The sequence below is a fragment of the Platichthys flesus genome, chromosome 7 (assembly GCF_949316205.1).
Source record: "Platichthys flesus chromosome 7, fPlaFle2.1, whole genome shotgun sequence".
NCBI lineage: Eukaryota > Metazoa > Chordata > Actinopteri > Pleuronectiformes > Pleuronectidae > Platichthys > Platichthys flesus.
Window position 1 is genome coordinate 17,747,213 of NC_084951.1, and position 20,025 is coordinate 17,767,237.

Here is a 20,025-nt window from a genome sequence, read left to right on the forward strand (position 1 = left end):
TCGAGGCCTCATGATTTTGATTCTATTGTATCGCCTTTACCTCTCACCCTCTCAAGGAAGGTATGTGGGGTTGCAGTGTTATAAATCGACTGGTACGGCGCAGTAAGTGGTTTCATTAGACAAAGGTCAAAGGAAAAAAGGGGTCAAGGTAAAAGACAGGACGAGAGAGTGTGGGAGAGACAAGTGAGCCGACTCTTGAAAGACAGTATCTATACGCTTGACGGAGCAGAACAGAGGAAAACACGTCTATCTATCACAGACAGGGTCAAGTCAGGAGCGGCCTGCAGATACACACAGACATACTGGTACAACATTGACTGTCCGGCTCCTCCTAAATGCTGCAGATTCTAAATAATTCAGTGAAAAAAAAAAAAAGTATGGTCTCTAAATCTTACTGAATTCCCTCTGGCAGCTTTGTGGGTGATGAGATAGTGTGTGTATCTTTTTGTGTAGCTGTGAAGAAGAGAACGGTGACTGCTAAGGCAGATCTTTGCATTTTTAGAAACATGTATCAATTGTAATCTGTAAAAAACTCTCTGAAAGAGCCAAGCTGTTCTGGTTTAACTTTCAGTTTTGGAAGGTGTGTGAGTGTGTGTATGTGCGTGTGTGTGCGTGTGTGCGAGTCACAGTGTCTAAAATGCAAATAGAAATGCAGAGGTGGCTCCTTGGTTACAAGAGGAAGGAGTCAGATAAGAAGTTTTTGCATGTTTGTGAGAGAGAGATAAAGCGATGAGGACACCCAACAGATTGTACAGAGTGCAGGAGTCTCACAACAGGATGAAATGCATCTTCCAAGTGTTTCCCTGTAGAGAAACACTTGTGTTTCACCAGCAGACACACACCAGGAAGGAAAAACGCCACACAGACCAATGCACAAACAGAATGCCAGAAAGATAGAACATATGAGAACAGAGAAAGAAAGAGCAGATACACCCGGTGAGACAGGCAGACGGGTGATGCCCCAGACTGAGTGGGCCGGACTCCAGGGAGAGGTAGCACAGGACATACATGGCGCACTCTCCCTTCAGGAGGAGCTGTGAGCTTTTTTAGAATCTAACATTTAGACTGGCTGCCACTAGAGCATGTTCCCATGGAAACGCAGACAGCGCCGAGCCGGGCGAACGTCTTTACAAATGAACGACACAGAAACCTTCCTGGGCAACCTTGGGAGACAGGGACAAAAGGTATGATGCTGCAGAGGAGTGAGGTGGGTTGACACAAAAATGTCTGAGGGGTTTCATTTCAAGCGGAAATTCAACACTATATGAAATGTGTGACGTCTTCTTGTGAATAAAGACGTGACGCGTTGAAGTGACTGATTCATGTTGATTTTTGTACGAAACTGTGTTTTTTTAACATCCATTTAAAAATTGTCATCGACGTGCACATGTGTTTTTGAAAGCTCTATGATCAGTAACTTTTCTCACCTGCAGATCCTCTTGGTTCGTCCTGTATTGGTCCTTCGGCACTGCCGTCCTCAACCCCTCGTCCCGCCTCACCCCCTTGTCTCTCTGCACGTCAGGGCTCCAGAAGTTGACGCTGTTCACGCCGGGCCCTGTCTTTCCATTCCTCCCTCCATCCATCTCTCGCCTCAGGTTGTCATTCTCCCTCTGCAGCTCCCTCAGCTGATTCTGGAGATCAAATGAGGAAGCCTCTCCCCGTCCAGCAGAATCCAGATGTCTCCCCGACTGGCGCCGCAGACTTGCCGTCCCTGTGGGAAGCAAGGTTTGGTCTCCGTACTGGTCCGACGGCTGATGCTGTCCAGAGGAGGTGATGTTTGGGCTGCTGCCCATGCCTGACATCCGAGCAGTGTAAGAGGAGCGGCTGGTGCTCCTGCCGAGCGTCATGGTGCCTTTGGGATACCCACCGGGGGGTTCCAAGGAATCCCGCTCACCGGGATACATGGTGCCTGAGGTGGCATAGGCAGCACTCAAGGACTGGATATTCTCCATAGACAGGGTTTTACCACCTGGTGCTGTGGCTGAACCAGGAGCTGCTCCTTTGTCTGGTACTATGGCAGGTTTGCTCTTTGAACCAGGCCTCGCCGCCAACCGTTGACCTCCTGCAGGTTTAGGTGCTGGTGCTGGTACAGGCGCACCTCCTGACACAGATCCAGCCTCTAGCCCTGAGCGGCAGCCTGGTGTTGAGCTCGTAGCCTGTTTGCCTTTCCCCTGTTTGGGGGATCTCGAGAAGCGTGAATGAGATGTGCTGGCCTCGGTCGGCCCAGCACTCTTTGGGCCAGTGGACAGCCTGCTCTGTGAGGGCTTGGCTCTAATATTCAAAGGCATTTTTTTATATGGCAAAAGTTGACTTCTGAAAGGAAAATGTTATAGTTGGGTATATTTTCCTATGGTTTGGGACTAAGGCCACCTCTCAGCCTCCTAGTTTTTCCCTGTCCATCATTGATTGTTTAGGACTTGAGGCTGAGTCTTACTTAGTCCTATTGGAAGAAAGTAGCAGTGACTGTTGGCTACAGGGCTCCCAGACACAGAGGCCAAAGTTCTTGTGTTTTCAGCTACAGTGCAGCACATCATGGACCCTAGACAGGGGGGGGATACAAACGTTGGGAAAGAAAAAATCACAAAACATGTTTATTCTTTAAAAAAATTTTAGCAGTACAAAAAGAGTCAGAGAGTGATAATTATATTCACACACTAAAAGACTTTCGAAAGATAAAGATACAAACTGATAATAAAAAGTGTGGGTCAAGGTTGGGAAGCACTAATCAAAGGAACACATGTGGGTGAGAGTGACGGGAGGACAGGAAACAAAAGCCCCCATAGTAAAAAATGCCACAGATATGTGGTACGGCATGCTACCGGTCCCTATTGGGCCTGTCTCATGATGCTTAAAACACCTATAACACAGCCTCAGACACCACAGTAGATGGTGAGAGGAAAAAAAGGTGAGGGACGACAGGACCACTTCAGCACCATGGACAGCACTAGATAAAGCACATGGAGTCCTAAAGAGAAAATGTGTTCTCGGCAAAACACCAAAAGGAAGAACGTGGAGGGAGTTTGAAGATCAGTCTTATTATCTCGTATCCCCACAGGGCACAGGCACATTCATCATCAGTCTTCATCGAGCTGTAAGACCTATCAGTACCTGAGGCTTCAGCTAAAAATAAAGGACGGAAATAGGTAAATGGAATTTGGTCTCAATTATAATTGGAAGGTGCATAACGTTAATCAAAATCTGTATATATCATATTACATCTCTATATCATATTGAACGGAATAGGGTCATTTGTTGTCTTTTATGTGTAAAGAGCCAAACATGGAACATATCCTCAGGGAATCAAAGTAAGCACAACCTAGTCTGTGATGGACCAGATATTAAAGACTGTCTGCAAAGCAGAGGCAAATCCAAATTATAATCCCTCCTCTAATCCAAGAGGATTGGGTGCTGGGAGCCACTGTACAGGATTCAACTGAGAGATTGGTTAAGTCTGCTTGTCAGTCATAACATATCTGTCAATCCCTTTTCCATCATTGTTTGAGACAATGAATTCAGCCTTATTCGAGCCAGCGATGGAGCCAGCAATCCCGTGTGTAGGCCTTTAATTTCTTTGTATATGAGATGTGAAATTTACACATAATGGGAAAGAGATGCTGATCCCGATAAAATAACAACAGATAAAGCTTTTAAAACAAGGACACATGTTAGCCTGCTGCTGCTGAAGCTCTGTGCATCACTTGCGTTAAGACGGAGATGTGATAAATCTGTGTAGCTGGTCTGTTTCCATGGGTGCGCGCCAGGTTTACGCAGCTGTATGTCAAACCACACGGACAGAGGGAGTGAACCGAAAAAAGGAAACGAAATGAAATGCCACAAGTAGGTAACCACCTCACTTCATACCGGTGCCCAAGCCTCTGCACTTACTTGTGAGCTGGCAGCCAGCTGTTGCCGCGAGGAGAGAAGTGGAGTCACCACCCGGACTGCAACGGAACCAGTAGGCGCTGACGTGCGCAATGATATGTAGTCCATAGGATCCTCTGTGCCCAAGCTGTCATTTAGTCCTCACTGTGGTTCATGGGGGGCACGAGTACGCCGCTGGTCGTGCATGTGACAGCCCGCACACAGAAGCCGGAATAACTCTACTACGACCACGGCATGAAGGATTAGTTTCCTGCTCATATGCGCACGGCTCCATGAGTTCGAGCCTGCGCCTTACATAATAATTAATCTGCCGGACAGAGCACTGGTTCATTTGTTCAAATTGTGTCGCCGGAGTGATGCCACGGAGTCCGCGGCTGTGCGCAAAAACTTCGCCTCACAGGACAGGCGCCTCTCCATCACAGCTGGGTCTCCGCCGTCCCCCCGTCCGAGCGCAGCGCGGGCTCTATGATGTCATCGGCTCAGCTCTCTCGTGGTGACCTGTCCGGCCATCGGGTCCGCGTGGGCGCGCTCTCTCCAGCAAGCTGGCGTGTGCGCGACCTCCGTGGCTTGGCGTGGCAGCACCAAAAGCAATGATGCAAACACCTGACATGAGCCTCAGTGAGGGATTTCTCTGAGCCCCCCCCCCCCACCCGTAAAAAAACTCACGCAAATTCAAGCAATTAAATGAATTGAATCGTATTCCAATCTCTCCCCCCCCCCCCCCCCCCAATACAGATCAGACAACAGATATCCTGACAGTCGTCACTAGTTTAATCACATGAAAGAGTTTGTTTCGTACATTAGATGTCCAGATGCAAAAAAAAATTACACAACAGCAACTGTGGACCTGGGCCCCCAGATGGCTTACACGGATGTAATAATGCAGCACCCCTGGCCTTCTGCCGGCCAGAACACATAGGATGTGAGCCTAAAGTTGCCCACTTGTAAAATAGCCCGAATATTCCGAAACACTTTTTTCGGGAAACATGCAGTGATCTCTGCAAGTTGAACTCTGGATGTGAACATAAAGAGTCTCTTGTGGTAAAAGGTGAATAGGTCCCAAATAGCAAATGTGCCATCCTTTAACGTGGTATGTGGGCCGGATGTGGGCCGAAAGACTTTTGCTATGTGACCAACTACCTTTGGAAACTTAAATTAGGGACCATGCAGGAACTGCTCCCTCTACAGTTTTTTACTAAGAGAATCATGATAACTATTTCGGGCAGAGGTTTCAGTTTCAGTCAAAACGGTGTTTGCTAGTATTACTTCCCACATCATGAGACGAAACACGAAGCTGGGACTGAAGGCTAAAATACGTGTAGGCTACAGAGCAAACAGCAGTACTGTCCACAACAGGTGTTGTATGTATTTGTCTGGTTACGTTTGTAGCTTAGAATGTATATATTATTTTACTAAATTAGTTTGACTGCACTGACCTTAGGGAGAATTATTCTGCTTTTATTTTAACTCCTCATCCCAGACCTGTTCTTTCATGTAACTGTAAATGTAACTTGCTGATGACGTTGCTAGTCATCATGACCTGAAAGAGACAATCACTTTTTTCATTTGCTCCCCAAGAGCTAAAGAGAAGTGGAATTTGGACATTGTGGTGTGAACAGATCGAAAAGTCTGTACTTGAAGTGCAGATAAAACTATAAATTAAATAGAGCTACCAGAGTGAAATTAGGAGAAGTTTATTTGTATTGTGGAATATAAATCTCATTACTCAAACCAACTCAAGCTCTCTGCAGACAAGGACGAACTCATTAAACCAAAAATAAAGCACATTCAGGATTGGGAAAATAAAGAATTCATAACAATGACAGATTATAAAAAAAAAAAAAAAAAATCATAAGTCAAAACCAAACCCCATGCCAATATTTTACTTTTCTTTGTTAGAAAGCAAAGAAGAGCTACTACATTTGAATTCAAATGGTAATTAACATATTAAAAATATAATTATGTACAGTATGTCACATCATCAATCACTTTCCACTAAAGGGCTCACCATCAGCTGTTATAATGGAGTCAGATAAAACTTTCACTCATGTTGTTGTCATACAATTTGAGGTTATCTGACGACAATGCCATTCTCATTTCATTCCAGAAAAGGGGTTGAGCCTTTGGGTTCTTTGGCCAGGTCAACACAGACTTTCTACACAACCTCTTCCTAAGCTCGAGGTACTTCAGTTTGGGAAACATCTCATCCAACAGAACCAGCACGGCTGCGTCCACCTTGTTTGGATACAAATCATAGAACATGTTGTGTTATGTTCCCCATGCTCAGTGTCACCACTTCCACAAAATGCAAATGATGGTGAAACTACATTTTACTGACCTTTTCATCCAGGAGCCGCTGCTGTACCATGTAGAAAGCCTGGCGGATCATACCATTCACTGTCTCACCACCGTCAGAGCCGCTGGACAGCACAAACACCGTCTTCACACTGTTGTGGACGGCGCTGTGTAGATTCTCAATACACGACAGCCCAGGAATCCAATCCCTCTCTTCCAAACAGAGACTAAACCTCCTGTGACCAAAGTTCTCCAGATGGACAGTTAACTCATTGTAGACCCAATCCCTCATCGCCTGGTTGCTGGTGTCGAACACCACAAAAGCATCATAGCGGTTCTCTGAATCAGTACCAGCCAGCTGGGTATATCCTTTATGCCCTGCCCAAAGCACCTGTAAGCAATACCACAAGTCCCAGCCATAGAGATGCTTCAGCAGGGGCAGAACAGTGAATGTCAAAGCCAAGAGGGAACAGATGAGGAAAGCTAAGCTGCCATATATGTCCTGGCAGGAATGCTGGTCCATTGATAGAATACTCTTTCCCTGCTTCGACTCTGGGAATCCACAATATATATGTGTGACATGAGGAATCTGGACCGTGGTAGTGCGCAAGAAGTCCACAAACCAAGATGTATCACAATCACATTTAAAGGGGTTGTGATGTAGGCCGAGTTGCTTAAGGCCACTACCTTTGGTAAAAGGAGTGGGTAGGTACCGATGGTCCAGCTCCTTGATCTGATTGTGGCTGAGATACAGATATTGCAAGGATTGTGTCTCTTTGAAGAGGGACTGAGGGATATAACTTAAGTGATTGTGACTGAGGTCCAAGAGAGACAAATTTGCTCCAAATTCCATGTGTTTATGGGGCCAATGAATAAGGTTATTTTCACTGAGGTCCAGGTGACACAAATTGCCAAGTGCTTTGAGTTTGTGCCATGGGAAGTAGTCAAGCTGATTCTTGCTGATAATGAGGGCTTCAATGCTTCCTGGGAGGTTGCACAGAATCTCGTCTGAGATTGAGGTCAGGTTGTTGTTGGAGATGTCCAGGTAGATGAGGCTTGTCAGGTTTTGGAAGAAATGGGTGTACTGGTTGTTGTCAGATTCCCACATCACATTGAGGTGATTTCCAGAGAAGTACAGGTACTTGACAGAGCTGCTGATCAGTCCTCGACTTATTCTCCTCCCAATGGCATTGTTGGCAAAACTTAGGACCTCCAAGTTGTTCAGGTTAGGAAGGAACTCAAAACTTTGGCCCATGCCCCTCATTCTGAAGTAAAAATCATTGTTACTAACGTCTAATACCTTGAGAGTACTTTTTAACTCACTGAAAGCATTAGAATAATACAGATCAAGCCTGTTGTACGACAAATCAAGAAAAACTAACTTTTTTGTGCTGTTAAACTGCCCACCCATCAGTGCCTGGTTCATGTAGTTGAAGGAGAGATCCAAACAAACCGCATCTTCCATTCCTAGTAACACATGTTTGTTAATAGACAGAATGTCATTTTGAGACAGGTCAACTGTTAACTCATTTTCACAGAAATGAACTCTAAAGTCAAATAGTGATGGGTATTTTGGCACATGGTCCTCGTTCATTCCCAGCCCATTTGATTGGTTGGGTTCCCAGATCTCATTTCCTGATGGGACTTCACGATTACGTACAATAAGGGGTTGTTCCAGGAAATTGTGTGGACATAAATTCTGGTCCTGACAGCTTTTCTGTGCCACAATCTCACATAGTGGACTAGAGTCGCACGGGAGGAATGAAAGCATGTTTTGGGAGATGTCGATATCAATGAGAGATGGTAACTGTGTCAGAGCTGTCAAGTTACAATTAGTAATGAAGTTCATTCTCAGTTCAAGTCTCGTTAGATTTTTAAGCTCGGACAGGACATCAAGGCTGCTAAGAGAAAGCTCGTGGAAAAAGTTACCACTCAGAAGGAGATGTCTTAGACCAGATATATTGCCAATATGTGGGGAGAGGGTCAGCCTGTCTAATGTCACCAGCGGCTCATAGTTGTAGATAAGGCTAATCCAAGTGAGGCCCTTCAGATCTGCAAAGAAGGTGCCATTTTGCATAGCTAATGCAAGGAGGTTGTCAGAAAGGTCCAATCTCTGTAAATTCTTCAAAGGTCGGAACATACCCTCTGGAAATGTTTTCAAAGAGTTGCCCCTTAAACTTAGGTAGGTCATCGAGCTGTTCGCAGCAAAGAATGAGTTTGAATACAGGAATAGAGGGTGATGATTTGGACAAGGAAAACAGGGCCTAGCTGAATGGTCACAACGCTGGCAGTTCCACGCCAAATCCAAACTCTGGAGCTTAGTAAGGTTTGCAAATGCTCCATCTGAAACCTCTGGGATTGTATTCTCTTTTAAATCCAGAGTCTTCAGTGAATGTGGCAGTCCCTTAGGGATAGATGTCAAATTATTATACCCCAATGTAAGGTGTTGGAGTTTATGAAGCTCTCTGAAAACCGTCTCACTGATGTAAAAGGTGTTGAAGCAAGGATTTGCATAATAGCAGTTCCTACTGAGGAAGAGCCCTTCCAGATTAGGAGTTTTCAAAGGTTTTGTAATTTGGAAAATGCAATTATTCTGTAGATCAAGAACCTTCAGGCTTTCAGGTAACCAGGGAATAGATGTGAGGCTGTTTCCTGATAGATACAGAGATGTAAGGTTGTGTAGGCTTTTGAAGGCTTTAGGGTGGATCTTCATGTTGCATGTCTCGTCATTTAAGGCTCTCAATCGACCTGGTTGGCAATTCCACATTATTTTCAGAGTTTGAAGGTTCCGGACACCTACAAAAGCATCCCTCCCTACATGTTTTATCCTAGTCCGACTTAAATTGAGAGACAGTACAGTGTTCGACGTAATGGAGGGGACATCCTTGAGCGATCTGTCACAGCAGTCTACCGTGGTGGCATTCTCATCACTGTCACATGGGAAGAACTTGACACTTTGGGTCCTCACTAATGGAAGAAGCTGACCAATGATGAGAATACTTCTCAACAAAGCCTGAGACAAAACAAGGAAAACCAAATTCATCTCAGTTGTTGTTGATAGCTCAGTAAATATAATTTCTAAACAATATCACAATGTCATACATTCAATAAAATTGAAAGTTAGAGTTAAAGTGGCTTCAAACAACTTCAAATTAAATTAAAAATGCTTTTTTAAGCCTTTCTAATCAGCCTTGTCTGTCTTTTTCATTTAATAAGGACAAATATTTGTCTGTCAAAAGCAGTTTCTTACTGATGGTACATAATTAATTTCACTTACCATTGCAAGAAGCATGTAAATAATTATAATCAGGAGGCAGGTGAAGCAGTCTGATATCCAGGTTCAAACAGCGCAGATAAAAAAGGGTGTCGAAAAGTCTGTTCAGTGACAAGCAATAGGAAGTACTTATGTAGAAGTGAAAGCAAGTCGGTACACATGCAAATGAAAAAAAAAAAACATGTGACCCAAGACAAATTTGTGAGAGTGACTTTTCTAGCAATGCAGTCATTTTAGAATATATACGTGGAGAAAAATTTAAAAAATCCCCACCCCCAGTAGTGAAGAAACTAGGATGACCTAATCATTGATTCCTTACATTTACTAAATGTTGTAAGATATAATACAGCACTTCATCTTCTGCCTCTAAAAACGCTTCTATTAGAGAATGTTCGTGTATCCAAGATTCATCCCACACTGGTAATATTTTCACAATCATTTTATTAAGTGCACTGATTCAGGAAATCCATGAAACAAAGAGAAAAAGTTATTTTTGTTTTCAAGCAGTAAAAGTGAACAGAGGGATTAACAAATTCCTTTCCCTTGTTAATGGAACCTCTAACCCAGAAAACCCCTTCATATTGCATTTAAAAAGCAGCAGAAAAATGCAGAATCAAAAGTGCCTGTTTTCATGTATTGTGATAAAACATTTTTTTTTCACAATTACGAAAGTAATTGTGGCAATCATTATCGGACCACAGAGAATACAGGCAAAGAACATGAGCATGTAGTGTGTTCTGGTTGGACAGCACATTCAGAGCTTTGGAATGGACCCCACACTGTCTTTAAAACAGAAGCATCATAACCTTGACACTCAGCAGTGTCCTGCTACCTGTTCCTGGCATCAACGACAGCAGTAGTTCACTTCCATATATTTGCCTGATATTTACTATCACTGACTTAAGTGTTGAATTATCCATAGAGCGGAGTTCATAAAGCCGTCAGACTCGGCATCCACCTTGGAGAGAGAGTGGCCGTTCCCTTGGTACCACAGCAGCCTATACAACACACGTTAGAACACTTATCATACAGTGCATATCTGAGTACTGTGCGTTATTGGTTATGTCAGACAAGATGCTTACCGGACTGGAACCTGCTTTGCTTTCAGCGCCCTGTAATACTCAATTCCCTGCTTGCTCGGTACACGCTTGTCATCTTCCCCCAGGAGAAGCAGAACCGGGGTCTGTACCTAAGAAACGAGATCTCCTTAGGTTACTACATTGTTTAACAACGCCAATGATGTCACATATGCAGTCACGGTGCCGGAATCCACACCTGTGTCACGTGTTTAATGGGCGACTTGTTCAACATCTGTTCCCAAACAGTAGGGTCAGGTAAACAGTCTGTGCTGTAGTTGAAGCCGGCCTCGACCATGCACCTAGTTAAGTATCAAACAGAAAGTACAAAAAAGAAAATCACTGAATGGTTATGATGGGAAGTCCCTGTCTGGTGTTCATTACTGAAAACGTCCTTCCCTTACAACGTGACATACACATGCCCTTCACCACATTCACTTGCACTTTCACACGTGTGTACCTGTGCATGACTGACACAGCCATAAAAAATGGGTAACGACATGTGGGGAAGAGACGTACCAGTCTGGGATGTCTGTGCTGCCAATCATCGAGGCCAAATTGATGACAGGGTTGCGAGCCACGCAGGCCTTGTAGAATGCTGGGTACTGGCCGATCAGATGACAGGCCAGGAAACCACCATGGGAGCCTCCTGAAAGTGCCACTCGCTGTGCGTCTAATTCATCACCTTTCAGAACACTTTCCACAGCAAACTGTTTCGGAAGCAAAAAGCGGAAAACTTTTAATGAACAGAGGGACAAAGTCATTTTTACTTGTAGGAGATGAAGATACTTTCGTAGCGTATCAAATTCATGACTTGTTAAACATTCTGTTCATTCGATTTAAAAGTGTTTAGTGGGAAACAAGCCTGGGATGCAAATTAGGGGGGACTCATACTTGATATGGACTTTGGCTTTTGTAGCTTCCGAGACCTTTTACATTCACAAACAAGGCTATAATCACTCTAAATAAGATTTTTAAAAACCTTAAATGGGCTCATTTGTGGCGCTTTTTTGTTCTTACTTGAACATCTTTGACATCCTGGTTGCCAGCATTGCCGGGTAATGAGAGGATACTGTCCTGTCCATATCCAAGAGAGCCGCGATAGTTCACTAGGATAAAAAAATAAAGCAAATCAAAATCACATTACTTTCTACGTATCATGTCTAGATATTATGATGAATTCTTGATCAGATAAAAACACATTTATTAAAGCCAACAGGATCCTGAAAATCTAAGTGTGGCTGCTGGTTACAACCTTGGCCATGTGAAAAAACTTGGTTGAGAAATGACAACGAGTCATGCTTTTTGTGGTCTCAGTGACGACACACTTCTGCTAAGTAGTCAAAAGTACTCACTACTATTTCCTCATTTAAACTTCTAAAGAAAATCTTTAGAGAAACCAGTTAAACAACTGTCCGCATAGGATTGATGAACCTGCACATACTACAAGACATACAACAGCCAGTATGAAGTATTCATGTTGACAAAACCTAAGTTATCGAAGCCAGGATAGTTTTGCATTCGTAAATGTGCTGGCAAAACAGCAACCTATTATTGGTTTTGCCTGTGAGCATTGAGCAGCATGTTTCTGAAGTATGTGAGAAAATGTATGTGAATAAATGTTAATCTCTGTTAATCTTTGACACACAGAGTTTGTATTCTATCAGTGAATTTCTGCCTTCTGAGCAGGTGTCTAAACATGAACTCACCCAGCAGTACAGCAAAGCCCATCCTGCACAGCACAGAGGACGACAGAAGCCATTCAGCTACAATCACTGAGTGGGGACCCCCTAATGAAAAACAAACAACAATAAAGATTGACAGTTATTATTCAAAATTGAGTGTCGTTTTTGCCTTAGTTCTGTGCAGCATGAATGTCACATTTATATTGTAAATGTAAATACTATACATTAAAATACATTAATTGTATTACAGCATTGGAAATCCCTGTTAGAAAGAGACCATCCTTGGTTATAAGAGTGTGATTTAACATTTTGCCACCAAGGACATGATTGTCATAGCAACCACTGTTGCCTTTGCCTCTTGACTGAGCAGAGACAAAATCCCTACACTCACACAATGCTTAAAATTAACTCAGCATGGATTAATAGCTTGTTTCACAATGAAGCATAATGGTGATCGATGCAGAACATTAATGTAGTTGATACTGTGCGACTATCTTCAATCTGACTTATTTGTGTTTACAGTAGAAACAAGTAATGGCAACAAGACCATCAGGAGAGGAACCAACCATGAGGAGTGACGATAAGAGGCAACTTCACTCCATCTTTCACCTCCTTTGGTTTGATCAACAAGGCTTCAAAGTCAAGGCCAGCTAGAATTAAAAAAACAATTAGTTAGTCTTATTTAATATCACATGTATTTTTCTATTTGTCTCACAGTAAAACCAAAGTCTTTCAAACCCTTCAATTGGCAAAATTATTATATCTGACTTAAATCTAACTGGGAGCTTTCACTGATTTTATCCTTCTATGGTAAGAGAAGTTGCAAATTGTCAACAGGTTTAACAAAGCAAACAAATGTGTTGATAAATCTGTTCAATCCAGATCAGCTGAGGATTGTTCTTTCTTAGAGGAAGGTGGCTGTTAGCTTTACTTGGATGTACTTCCTTACCAGTTTACTAGGGAAACCTTGGCAAAGTTAATGTAATTCAATTGGATATATTTTAAAAGGTGTTTATCCAACGGATTATTTCTAGGCTATACATGTTTATGTTGGGGGTATTTGAAAAGACTTGTATATGTAGAGGTGTTTATCAAAAATGCTCTGTTCCCCTCATATATGTGAAACAATTTAAGAGTAGACAAAACTGACCAAATCTCATCGGACCATTTGAAAAAAATAGAATGAAGAAGTTGAGGACTTACAGTATTGACTGTTGTCCTGATCTGGCGGAGGTGTGAAGGTCAAGATCTGCCAGTGAATATCGGGTAACACCTGAGAGTCTTCCAAAGTCACCCACTCTATTTGATCCTGAGAATCTCTGGCTGGAAGGAAACCAACCCTCTGGACAGAGAAATGACATTGCAATGAGTGATGTAACTTATTCTCCATCTCATGAAGTTTTATTTTTTGCATTGCAAAGCACCCCAACACATACCCATATGGCATAAATGTAAAAACATACTTAATACATAGTCTATATGAAAATATTTTTACTGACATTAAGAACATTCTTAGTGAAACACTGATCCTACCAGACTTGGGGGGTAGTTAGGAGAAGAGAAGCTGGCAACCATCAGATCTCTCTCTATGGTCAGCAGACACCAGCTCCCAGCATCACACTCTGCAGACAAAGGTCATTATCAGAACATTGCTCTTCTAAGTAAATTAATTTGTGGAGACTGTCAGCACAAAATCTGTAAACTAAAAAAATTTCCAGTGACTAACTTGAAGTCAGAGAGGTGACTTTCCCTGTGCTTATATCCACCATCAACAGGTCCTACAAGAGCAAAATGTAAATCCATCAGAAAGGATTGCAATTTTTTCCATTGACATGTTAACAAGCCAATTCTCTGGAGCTGACTTTACCTTGCGGCTGCGCTGAGGACAAGCTACGAGAACACTCTGACTATCGGCTGACCAGCATTGAAGGGACAACTGAGAGCTGTATAGGCCAGTGAACCCATCTGTAAAGACACATCAATGCAGACAGATATAATAAGCTTAATATTATAGTGGTCAAGAAAGGGGGACATTGATATGACTATAAACTATTCCTCACCTTCTCCGGGTCGCTCTACCACATCCACCACCACTGAGGTTTTCTTGGTATACCAGTCATACTAGAAATAATTGGCAAACACAAAGTAAGCATCTGGAGCAAATCGAATGTACAGCTGCAAAAACGTATTTATATGTCAACAGAATGGAAAAGCACCACATGGAACATTACGTGTAACTACTATCTTCAGTGAGGACAGCACCATTTGCAAAGAAGGGAAAGTAGACACACCTGGCACCTTGTACAGACCTGCTGTCATCATCTGTACTGAGAGTCTGACAAGTGGTCGACTTTAAGTTCCTCTATTCGCACCTTCCATCTACTGTGACCACTTGTGATCTGATCTCACTTCCCCTCTATGTATATATTAATGAATATGTACGTCATTTTGGTTTGCAAAGACCACATTATGTTGTTTTTACCAAGTCTGATTTGGCATATGTTTCTACTGTATACGTGTTTGTGTGTGTCGGAGAGCAAGAGAGAGGTGGAGAAGGAATAGAGAGAACGGTATGTACAGAAATATGTCTGTACTGTATGTACTAATGAGAGATGTAAAATACTTTTGATCCATTGTGAAACTGTAGCTTTTCAAAGGACGTCATCTGAGTGGGTGGTTTTTCATATATGGTCAGGGACCATACATGAAAAACCGGATTCACACGTGGCCCAGACCACCTGCGAATGTGCTCAGATTCATCAGAACTAAAGATGCCATGACGATGCATTTGGGTGAATTCAGACGTGTACTAGTGATCGGCTCACTCAGGATGAATTGAATAACAGATCAGAACGGGGATCGTGGGGAAAAGAGGCTTCTTTCTGTCTCACCATACAGAGCTTGCTGCACTGCATATGTGGGCCGTAGACAGAACATTCCAAGTAGACAATTCGACACTGGTCTGGACTCAGCCTGGGGGAATACACTGCACTGGTGCCTGATGACAGCTGCTCTGAAGGACATAAACAGATACATGTGAACATCCGCAATCACTAGCTATAATAATTCTACACTAGACAAGTTGTTAGGTGTGAAATACATTAATACGTGTCAAATTCAGTTGTGAAAACCTTGCCTTCATGCAGAACTCTTGCTTGTCATCATACCATAAATAACCTGGTTGATGATTATCAAATAGGAACTATAGACTTAAATGATAGAAGGAACAAACCCAACTTACCACATTTCCCCCCAGTGAGGTCCACATAGAATAAAGACGACCTGACAGAGAAGGGGGTAAAATTACAGAATAGAATTATCAGCCTGTGAGCCTTACAAAGATATACAGTTCTCACAGTCCAGCTTTAATTTGAACTTTTCTCTGACATGGGTAAACAGTAATCACCTCCTGTTGGGGCAGAACTTGAGGCCAAGTCTGAAAGGCTCATGCCACCAGCCTACAAACACCACACCTGTGTCACCTGGAGCCCAAAATGCCTGCAAAGACCGAGATAGCGAAGGCGAAAGACTATGATGACTACAAATAGACAAATGTTAAAAGAACACTCATCCTTGCAAGAGACAGTTGAACAAACCTGTCCAGGGGAGATATTTTCAGGCACACCTTCCAGCACAGAGACGTTGTCGCCCTCGATGTCCAAAACGCAAAGCACCGGGCAGTTCTTACCAACCAGTGCTTCTCCCCAGTCCTCACGGAGGACAAACTGCTCCCCCTGCAGGAATGTTTTTTTTATAAACCAACTCAAACTACAGACAATTGACATAGGAATGTAAAATAAAATCTTTGATGAGCGAACATTTTTCAATTTTGAAATTTGACAGTGTTCATTTCAATTACTTTAACAGTCTCCTTTTTCTCCTCTCTCATGGTTTCGTCCTCGTCCCCAATAGAAGACAGCTCTGGTGACACAGTCTACAAGCAGAAAAGGAGACAGAATAATGAGCAATGACATTTACATTACATTAATCCTACACACAGTGCCTAGGAGCTATGGTCAATGGTGAAAAAATACTAAATCACCTACAGGGCAGAAAACATTCTCCAGTGTTCTGACGTCCACATTCCAGCAAGGCACGTCAAGGTATTTCTTTTTTAAAAGGTAAAAATACCTGGGATGCATTCAACATGAAAACATTTCAACATGGACCGGTTTGCCAAGTTGTTTAACAATAACCTTCCTCTCAATGTCAGGCAACAACTACAGAGATATATCTACTCCATTGTGTCGAGTCTGAATCTGCTGAAGTCAACAGTCTACCAACTTAGAGATTCAGGATCTGCAAGAAAGGTTTTTCAGTTTTTTAATCCCCATCTTGGATTCTTGGTTTAAATTCTTTACAGAAACTCAAGGATTAGCTGAACACTTGTATCTAGACTGTACAAAGAAGCAGTCAAGTAACCATGAATGGACTTTAAAAGTTTGTTTTGTTTTTGCAGTACTGAACACATTGTCACATTGAGGGGGAAAGCAACATGCTTGAAACTCTTTGATTGTAGAGCACAGTGCAGCAGCGTTTTGTGTGACTCAGTTTGTGCCGACAGACCTGAAAGAAGGATTCAGCCTTGGGCCTCTTTTTCTCCGCCACATACAGAAGGTGGGTCTCAGAGTGGGACCAAACCAAGCAGCCAAATTGCTCTAGGGATGCAAACAGTTGTGTGATTAACACCTGCACTGGTACATGTAAAAAGTCAAGTTTCATAGAAACTGATTAACAGAAAATTTCTGATGACTCACCGTCTTCATAGACCTTGCCGTGCTTCTTTATGGCTGTTAGATCGATGCTCTTCATCTTGATGTTTTTACTCCAGATCTGCAGCGTCACAAAGACATCAGGGGAAGAGAGAGGTCAAAGATCTTGGGTTAAAAATGTAAAGTCAGGTGATATTTTTAATACAGGCTATATGTGGAAAATAAAGCAAACAGATATTTATGAGAACTATACAGGGGATTTAAAAAGTAAAGTGCAATATCTGCGACTAAGTTGGTTTTAGATTTGAAAAGTGACAGACACTCACTCCGGGTCACAGAGCTTTCACTTGTCAGTAAATTCACATTTCAATAGGAGATAACTGCATTGCTTCCATGTTATGGGACCCACTGACTGCCAATCTTACCAGATATTATTGCTACACTAGACAAATATGACACAGCTTTTTTAATGGATTTAATATTGTCCTCTACTCTATAGTATTATTAACATTATTATTTTTAAATATGTATTTTTGATAGTTTCCATATGACCCACTGACTCCAAACCAACACTGAATTTTATCGATATCCTAAACAAACAGGACATGTGTCTTTTGCTTTAATTTTGTGCTTCTGATATTTGAATATTAATATAAAAAAAATACATATCTTGTGTCTACTGACTCCCAACAAAGGATAACTGGATTATTGTATTGGGAGAAGGATGACCACACACCTCCAGAAACTGCTTGTCCTCCGCTTTGATTTTACACTCTCTGACAACAGCCTTCATATCACCTGACGGGGAATCCTTGCTCAACAACCTGACAGGAGGAATACATTGATGAGACACAGGTCTAGGGGAACACTATCATCTCCACTCCAGATAAAAGAACAAAATGTTGTACGTACTCTCCTTTAATCTCAGTGCAGTTTCCTGAAGCTCCAGAGAAGACCACCGACTTGTCATCATGGAATACAATGTACTGGCGGCAAAACTTTACATTCTCATTCCTCTCCAGGTCACGTTGGCTCCACTCTGCAAAGGAGAGTAAACAAATACAATAATTTTCAAAAAAGAGCCCACACAAAGACCTGGGGATCGTTCAAATACTCCATTCAAGTTAGGAAAGATCCTAACTGTGTTACATTATACAGAAGTAATTCAGTAGCTGCTGAAATAAGAACTGCTTGAATCCTCTAGATGATAAGGAAAGGAGCTTCAATGCATCTTATCTCATCTCCTCAAGCAGAGGACACACCGGATCTTCCTTTAAGAAAGGAGTAGAGAAAATGCCATCCCAGAATTTTTGCAGCAGCAACATTTAAAGTTAGTATCTGTCACATCTGTCCAGTCAGGTGTCACAATTAACAAGCACATTGAACTTTTAGTTCACAATATCATCATCAGAACTACATATAATAAAAAAAGATAATAATCTGAACTAAATATTAATATAAATATTATCATCAAAACTAAGTAAGTTAAAATATAGTTATATATAGCATAATGCACGCTAGAGAAATATTTCCACTTCTATAAGCTTTTCTCCACAAATATTCCTCACATGATCATATTATTTCAACATTTCAGTCCCAGTTAGTTTCACTTTCATTTCAAAGGAAATCTATTTGTTCCTTTAATTAAACTGAAAACCTCACATTTTCATTTGGAGAAACAGTTTCTCGGGACGTGTCATTCTCTTGTGGACAGGAAACTTTACCATAACTGTGTGTGTCACAGCACAAAGTACCCTGCAGTCTGTGTAACTTATCTAACAAATAATGTTTAGTTTTCTTTTTTGTAACTTGCTGTAAATGGAGTTTCTCTGCAGCGTGAGTCTCCTTTCCTAGCTCCTTACGACTTCTCCTTCACATCCTTCATTGGCCTGATCACTTTTTTCCATTTGGATGGAGTTGGGGGCGGGGGGGGGGGGGGGGGGGGAATTGTGACGTATCGTGCTGGTTGTGGCACACACACGCACCTGTATAGATGTTGCTGTATTTGCCTCCATACTGGGAGGTGACGACAGGTCCCACGTCGGCTCTGCTCAGCGAAGGGGAGATGCTGATCTCCCGGTAGAGTCGGGCTATCTCCTCCGGGTTGCTCATCACCTGACAACACGCAGCAGACAAACTCACAGCACGTCTCGGCGACACAAACCGTCTCACAGCGAACAATACCTGAGTCATGTCCTAGCCGGGAAGCTAGGCTGCTAACTCGGCTAGTTTACCACCCAAAAACACGGGAGTGTGTGACACATTAGCTTTTATACAAGCAGGAACTTCCTATTGCAGCGTTCAGGAAACAACCGGGACTGAGTCCGCCTGCTAGCCCAACTAGACCGCTTGCTAAGTGAACTGGTGTCAATACACTTAGTTAGTAACTAAGGCAAGTTGTACATTTACGCATTTACACTCAAAGTTGATTCTGTCAGCGTGTTTTTATCCCTTCAAACAGTCAGTTAAGTTGAATCTTACATGTGACGCCATGACAGTGACGCTGCTCCACGGATGACAGCACAGGACACAATGGACACAGGAGCGCTAACATCAAGCTACCCCCAAAAGAACATTTTACTACTTCCTGTAACTTACAAAATAAGAATTTTGCAAGGCTTGAATGGGCCAAAAGCAAAATCACGGAATATGTTAACGATTAATGGAGAATGAATTCATCGCCTAAATCTGTCCAGAGCAGTTTAATAAGAGTTACTTAATACCAATAATATATACAAATCATTTTAATTTGTAGGAAAACAACCACCGCGACGCCCCAAAAAGGAAGTAGGAAGTATAAACAACCCGAGTTCTAGCGCCCTCTTGGGTTGTAATTAATTGTCTCTCGGGTCCGTGCAGGAAGTGAAATTCACCTGCAGTTGTTAAGGTTCCTGTCCTGTCCTGTCCCGTCCTTTCCAAACCCGTCCAGTCCTGTCCTGTCTTGGTTCTGCCAATCCTGTTCTCTCCTGTCCAGTTCTTCCTTGTCCTGTCCTGTCCAGTCCAGTCCAGTCCTGGCCAGGTTCTGCCAATCCTGTCAAGTCCTGTCCCGTCCTTTCCAGCCCGGTCCAGTCCAGTCCTGTCCCGTTCTTCATTCTCTTGTC

The 20,025-nt window shown here is 42.6% G+C and overlaps 3 protein-coding genes across 5 annotated transcripts in view; all 3 read right to left on the bottom strand.

The window, feature by feature from the left end:
• LOC133957106 (ERC protein 2-like) overlaps positions 1 to 2,288 on the bottom strand; it is a 143,959-nt gene extending 141,671 nt beyond the window's left edge. Inside the window, exon 1 of the mRNA XM_062392539.1 lies at positions 1,428 to 2,288. Coding sequence (XP_062248523.1) covers positions 1,428 to 2,288 — 861 coding nt within the window. The remainder of the gene's footprint in view (positions 1 to 1,427) is intronic.
• A 3,272-nt stretch (positions 2,289 to 5,560) lies between these two features.
• tlr9 (toll-like receptor 9) lies at positions 5,561 to 9,741 on the bottom strand. 2 transcript variants are annotated; one of them, XM_062391817.1, is made up of 3 exons: positions 9,455 to 9,741; positions 6,221 to 9,190; positions 5,561 to 6,117 (listed from the first exon to the last, which is right to left on the bottom strand). In XM_062391817.1, the coding sequence occupies exons 1-3, from the start codon at positions 9,467 to 9,469 to the stop codon at positions 5,911 to 5,913; spliced, it is 3,192 nt and encodes a 1,063-aa protein (XP_062247801.1). In that variant the 5' UTR covers positions 9,470 to 9,741; the 3' UTR covers positions 5,561 to 5,910. The 2 variants fall into 2 exon arrangements, with proteins under 2 accessions (XP_062247801.1, XP_062247800.1); XM_062391816.1 differs by lacking the exon at positions 9,455 to 9,741 and having other exon boundaries at positions 6,221 to 9,220.
• Positions 9,742 to 9,875: 134 nt separating this feature from the next.
• On the bottom strand, positions 9,876 to 19,483 carry apeh (acylaminoacyl-peptide hydrolase). Of its 2 annotated transcripts, XM_062391819.1 has the most exons (23): positions 19,406 to 19,483; positions 18,910 to 19,039; positions 17,837 to 17,963; positions 17,661 to 17,748; positions 16,970 to 17,045; positions 16,779 to 16,870; positions 16,072 to 16,146; positions 15,809 to 15,946; positions 15,619 to 15,710; positions 15,454 to 15,494; positions 15,104 to 15,225; positions 14,273 to 14,333; positions 14,080 to 14,177; positions 13,939 to 13,990; positions 13,746 to 13,834; positions 13,416 to 13,554; positions 12,779 to 12,862; positions 12,237 to 12,317; positions 11,548 to 11,636; positions 11,047 to 11,237; positions 10,727 to 10,829; positions 10,534 to 10,640; positions 9,876 to 10,449 (listed from the first exon to the last, which is right to left on the bottom strand). In XM_062391819.1, exons 1-23 carry the CDS (start codon positions 19,415 to 19,417, stop codon positions 10,344 to 10,346), a joined length of 2,193 nt encoding a protein of 730 aa, XP_062247803.1. In that variant the 5' UTR covers positions 19,418 to 19,483; the 3' UTR covers positions 9,876 to 10,343. The 2 variants fall into 2 exon arrangements, with proteins under 2 accessions (XP_062247803.1, XP_062247802.1); XM_062391818.1 differs by lacking the exon at positions 19,406 to 19,483 and having other exon boundaries at positions 18,910 to 19,132.
• Positions 19,484 to 20,025: the final 542 nt, after the last annotated feature.

Coding starts and splice junctions, on each gene's coding strand:
- tlr9 (XM_062391816.1), bottom strand. CDS start 9,220: ATGAATTTGGTTTTCCTTGTTTTGTCTCAGGCTTTGTTGAGAAGTATT. Junction 6,118..6,220: donor AGCGGCTCCTGGATGAAAAG/GTCAGTAAAATG, acceptor TATCCAAACAAG/GTGGACGCAGCCGTGCTGGT.
- apeh (XM_062391818.1), bottom strand. CDS start 19,117: ATGACTCAGGTATTGTTCGCTGTGAGACGGTTTGTGTCGCCGAGACGT. Junction 15,711..15,808: donor AAAATATCTCCCCTGGACAG/GTTTGTTCAACT, acceptor CGGTCTTTGCAG/GCATTTTGGGCTCCAGGTGA. Junction 14,178..14,272: donor GGTAGAGCGACCCGGAGAAG/GTGAGGAATAGT, acceptor GTGTCTTTACAG/ATGGGTTCACTGGCCTATAC.